The 5,508-nt window shown below is 48.4% G+C and overlaps 1 protein-coding gene across 1 annotated transcript in view; it reads right to left on the bottom strand.

The window, feature by feature from the left end:
* The window catches only part of PIK3R3 (phosphoinositide-3-kinase, regulatory subunit 3 (gamma)), a 96,187-nt gene extending 95,345 nt beyond the window's left edge, over window positions 1-842 (bottom strand). Inside the window, 1 exon segment of the mRNA XM_008566436.1 lies at window positions 378-842. Coding sequence (XP_008564658.1) covers window positions 378-483 — 106 coding nt within the window. The 5' untranslated portion in view covers window positions 484-842.
* Between the last annotated feature and the right edge of the window lie 4,666 nt (window positions 843-5,508).

Genomic DNA, 5,508 nt, shown 5'->3' on the forward strand with positions numbered 1-5,508 from the left:
AAAGAGTCTTTAAGGGGGGGGGGGGGGGGTTAGGAAAGTAGAGGGCACGAAAAAAACCTAACCAACACTCAAAGGCAAAGAAGTAAAACAAAAACAAATCAACAACAAAAACCAAAACAACACACAAAAAAACGGATCTCTCCTCCCACCCCAACTCCAGTCCCCACCCCCACCTTAGCAGGACAATAGGATCAGGGTCCTAACTGCAAACTTTAAACGTGTAAACCAGAAGCAGTTTTACTGCAGGTCTTAACTGCAAATCTGCTCCTCAACCCGAACCTAGCGCACCCAGGAAGACTTCTGCCCTGGAAACATCACCAAGGTCTTGTTAAACGCGAATCAGACCCATTACAAGATTCTTTTTTTCTCCCAAGTACCTGGAGGATCCATTTCAATATAAAATATCAGTTCTGTCGAATAGGGCATCATCACCTCCCTCCAGTCTGCGTCATCGCGGTCCATACTCCACACCGTATTGTACATCGCGCTGTCAGGGGCAGGTCGTCAGGAAATATATAGAAAGCATATATATATATATATATATTTTTTTTTTTTAATCTGGTATTTAAAAATCTAAAAATATATATCTGTAAAAGTTCCACAAGGAAATGTACTTGCGGGTTTTCAACGGCCGGTCCAAGTCCAGCCAACTACCAGGACGAGACGGCGTCCTCTCCCTCTCTCCTACAGCACCCAGCAGTATGCCCCCCGAATTTTCAAGCTACGGGCTTTCCCCCTCAACAGAGAGACTTGGGGGACGAAGGGCAGAGATGTTAAAAAGCGGCTCCCCCAAAATCCTTCCTACACAGTCGCTCTCCGAAGAGAAAAGCTCCCACCGCCTCCAAATCTTTCCGCGGAAGCTACTTTTGTGTCCTTCGGTGGAGGTAGAACGAAAAGAAGAAAAAAAAAAAAAAAAAAAAAAAAAAAAAAAAAAAAAAACCGCGTCGGGGGAAAGCTGGGGAAGTGACAAAGGAAGGCATAAAAAGGAGGTTGGGGATTGCGTTCAAGTTTCGGGGTCCCACTGGTCTGCAAAGAGCAATTCCCTCCGGGGCCGGGACTCAGGCTCCGTTCCCGTCGGGCTCGGAACCGAAGCTGCCACAACCTCGGGATTAGGACCCGTCGGAGAATCGAGTCAGCTCTGCTAAGCTGGGCGCTCCAGCCTGGGTGTGAGCAACGCCGCCGGTGCCGGCTCCTCTCACGCTCTGCCCTGACTCCAGCCACTAGAGTTTCATTTTAACGGCGCGGAGGGGACACCCTCTCCCGCCGCACGCCTCTCCCCCTCCCCCGCTGAGGCATCACCCAACCGCGCCGGGAAGCGGGGAGAGCCGGCATCCCCACTGCCCCTTCCACTCTATCCCGCCTCCATGTACTAGGGATCCTGTCAGTGCCTGAGAAAGTGTTGAAGAAGTTGTCCTCCGTCCCGGCTGTCAACTCTCCCCACCTCTCTCTAGGCCTCGGCTCCTTAATCCGCTATCCTCCTTCTCCCCCAGACTCAATCAGAATGGTTCATCCCGGGCGCTGGCCGCACTCCAGGAGTCAGTGCCGGGAGCACGCGAGCTGGGCCGGGAGGGAGAAGGGAGGGGGAAGGAGAGGGAAAAGAGGTGAGGTGGGAGGTGATTGGCTGATCCCGGTTGCCGGAGCCTGGAGCCTGTGTCTTTTGTCTGCCTTGCTTCAGCGAAGGAGCGGGAGACGGCTGCGCGCCCCAAGCGGGCCAATTAGGAGGCAGCCGGCGCCGGCCGGTGAGGCGGCGATTGGTCAGAGCTCAGTTACTAAGCGGGACAAAGGCAGAAGGGGGAAAGAAAAGCGGAGGAAAAAAAAAGAGAGAGAGAGAGAAAGGGAGAGAAAGAAAGCGCAAACGACGGTTACTGACAGGCTGGGCAAGCGCTCGGGGGGCTCAAGCTGCCCAGAGACAGGCGGGGCTCCCGCTGAGGCTCGGCCCGCCCGGACGAGTGAGGAGCTAGGGGGGAGGTCGGGCTAGCGCTAGAAGCCTCTGCCGGGAGACTAGCCGCGGGGGAGGGGAGCCGGCGTGGGGGGGAGAGTGGCGTGCTGTCACTCGGCAGGAGCGCTCCCTTCTGGTTCTTAGGAAGTCTCTGAGCAGAGTCCCTCCGCACAGATTTCTTCACCATGCTGGGACAGCCCCCGTGATAAGTTGTCAAATAAAGCAAAGGACCCCAAACCCACTCTCCAGGACCGTTACCGCTCAGTGAGAGGATGTGCCCATGGGCCCCTGCAGCCTTCCCAGCCGCTGCCTGAGCCCAGTACCTGCTTCTGGTACTGGGCTTGAGCAGTTAGGCATTTCTTAGGGAGGCATTTCACGGTTCCACTGCACTTCCCACCCAAGGACTTTTGTACCCAGAGGTAACTCCCCACAACTGAAATAAATAGCGGGGCATCTCAAGCAAGCCCTCCAGCTCAAACCAGAAAAAAATGTATTGGAATTATAGTGAGCGTGTGATTTCTGAGATAAATCGCAGGTGTTGGCATCTCTTGCCAAAAGGGCTCTATTCTGTTTCCGTGACAGACCCCCTTCCTCACACACCCAGTCCCTCCCTCCAAAATTAAAGCTGTGAGATTGGCTTCGGTATGAAAATGCTGAATATTTCCATACATTTCAGAAATAGCTAATTAACTTGCTGGGGAACACTGAACAGCTAAATGCAGATCTGTGTCTCGTGAAGATTGTGCCTGGAATTGCCATCTTGCATACTCTACAATACAGTCTGAGAAAGCCAAAAACTGCTCCATTTCCTCCTTACACAGGAGTAACAAAGCCTATTGTGTTTGAGTTGACAACCAGATTTAAGCCCTAGCAAAACCTCCTACCCTGAACCACTCTGCTATATTGATTTGCCTGTGGAAGAGTTGCCAGGTTTCACCCTCTACCTCCTAAGGTGATTTTGTCTTCCTTAAAGGTGCCCTGACTGAGTTGAGACAGTTCCTGGGGGCAGATAGTCAAAATGTGTATGGACTGAGTATAAAATAACTCTAAAAGGAGCTGGTAGGTGTGGATGGACAGGGCTGAGCTAAGAAAACACATCAGGATTGTTACATGCTTTCTTACATTTCTGAAATCCAAATGTGATTCAGAAGTCAGATCAACTCTGGGGCAGGGCTCATTAATTTTAGTGTCCTGAACCATTCCTCCAGGTAGAAAATGCTGGAAGATCAACTCTAATTTGTGGCTGGTTTCCCAGCAGTCTCTAATACTTCACCATATCTGGGAGCCAGAAGTAGTCAAGTTTGATAATTCAAAAGGCAGAACAATCAGTCAAGGGCAAGTTGGTTTATTTTTGTTCACGGGTGTTCCTGTGCATTCCCAAACAAAATGAGGGCAAAGAGAGGAAGTGTGGAAAAGATAATGGCTTTCAGATTTCCACAGCAGCTTTTGCCTGAACCACATTTCATCATTTAGTGGTGGGGTTTCAATTTCTAAAGCACAGAGCAATCACCCAGGCCTTTCCCACTGCTAAGGCTTTGGCAGATGGAGTGAAGAAGAAGCACAGTATGTAATCAAGTGCTCAAGACTAACACATGGAGTAAAGCTGTGATTCAATCTTGCCACCTAAAATTGTATGACCCAACTCTCCAATTGAAATAGACCCTTGAATAGGAAATATTAGAGAATAGCAGTGATGCAAGAGGCAGTGATGCAAGATGCAATGATGAATCAGGGGGAAGCCACTTCCTTCAGATGAGCTTGAACCATTGCCCTGCCATGGTGGGAAGCGCCTGTCAGATGATGCTGACCTTACTTTCTCTCAGTTGAGAAATAAAAGTGAGGTTCTGATTGCTTGTCACTAAACCACCTCATGCTCTTTGGCAAAGGTAGAAAATATTAGCTCTGGTGCCCTGGACCACTTCCATCCTGGAGAATTACATTAGGCCAGGGTGTGGATTAAATTCACCTCTAAGAGCTCAAACTCCTAGGTCACAACCTGCTACTTTAGGAGTTGTCCTCTTTCCTTTGCCTCCCCCTTTTCTTTTTTAAGTTAAAGTGGTCTTTGGTAAATCACAAAATCTGTCTGCCTTCATTTGTATATCCGTGAAATAGGAGCTTGCCTTTGGATTTATGCAAGCTGCTTAGTTTATTGCAAAACCCTAAGAATGAAAAAAAAAAAAGACACATAACTGTTTAGAATTAATAGTACCTTTCTGTAACTCCAAATGGGTAGGATGTCCTTCATTTTTCACCTTGGTATGGTTTTGCTATGAAACTGTTTGAATATGCTCCATTTCCCCCTCTTTATTTCAGAAATGGATGAAATATCTGAATATAGGGTATGATCTCAGAGTCCTCTGTGCCAGCAGAATCAGCCTGGAACTCAGCCAAAAGTTCTTCATGATTAAAGGTGCCATCTGAGCACACAATATTTTTTTAAAAGCCTTGCAGAATGGAAACGTACTTTTAAAATTCACTAGCTTTAACACCAGGACTGACTTTAGTCTTTGGGGAGGGATTCCACTGGCCTCAATCCCCTTCCTCTCTTTCCTCTCTCATCATCTTCCCTCGACCATTTATCTTGTGAAAAGGCCCAGTCCATGCAGCTAAATGAACTCACTTAATAAATGGGACTCCCAGAAAGCACTACGAATTATCAGTTGCAGCTTTCAGGGCCTAGCCACCCTCATGCCTTGTAAGTTGGGGATATATCAAGTTTTGATGGAAAAGTTTGCCTTTACAAATGCAAAAAGAGCAATATTAGTGGATCTTCCTGAAAGACATCTTACCTGGGAATTGATAGGCATCTCATGAGATAGCAGTGGCTAAAATAATGATTTTCCATGTTTTCCAAATGGCATTCCTTTTATTTGGCATTAGCAGTTTTTTACCTCTCCTCATCTTTCTTAGCACTTGAATACCCATGATAGAGTTAATCATATCAGCCCACAGCACTGAGAAATTATGGCATTAGATGAATGAGTGGATTTTATAGAAGTAGCATTCCTACAGATGCTGCTAAATTCCAGGGATTTAGGAGGCAATGTTTGAGGGCTTCCTCAGACCCCTCAGCACATGATATAAATCTGCTCTCCCCACTTTGGGTCCTCCTTCAGCTTTAGGGTTACAAAAGAAATAGGTCTCTCGCTAGGCTGACATTCTCCCCTTTTTTGGTGTCTGCCCTTCCAGCAGACATGGGGGCCAACAGAATGATAGGTATGCCACTGATGCAGACTTCCCCTCCAACAAAGCAACAGATTTCAGCTCAGCTCTCATCAGGAGAAAGAGCAAATGAGATCCAAATGACAGGAACAATAGTCCAGGCTGTTTCATGAGGGCAGGGCACAAACAGGACAGGCAGCTGGTGAGCTCTGTTACCTCATTTAATCTCCTTAACCCTGGGGAGGAGGGTTGTATTTTTTTTTTTTTTTTAAAGATGACCGGTAGGGCCAGCCCGGTGGCGCACTGCTGTAGTGCGCCGCTTGGGAAGCGCCGTGGCGCTCCCGCCGAGGGTTCGGATCCCACATACAGACCGGTTCCCACTCACTGGCTGAGCGAGGCGCGGGAGC

This window comes from Galeopterus variegatus, unplaced genomic scaffold (assembly GCF_000696425.1).
Source record: "Galeopterus variegatus unplaced genomic scaffold, G_variegatus-3.0.2 Scaffold242, whole genome shotgun sequence".
Taxonomy (NCBI): Eukaryota; Metazoa; Chordata; class Mammalia; order Dermoptera; family Cynocephalidae; genus Galeopterus; species Galeopterus variegatus.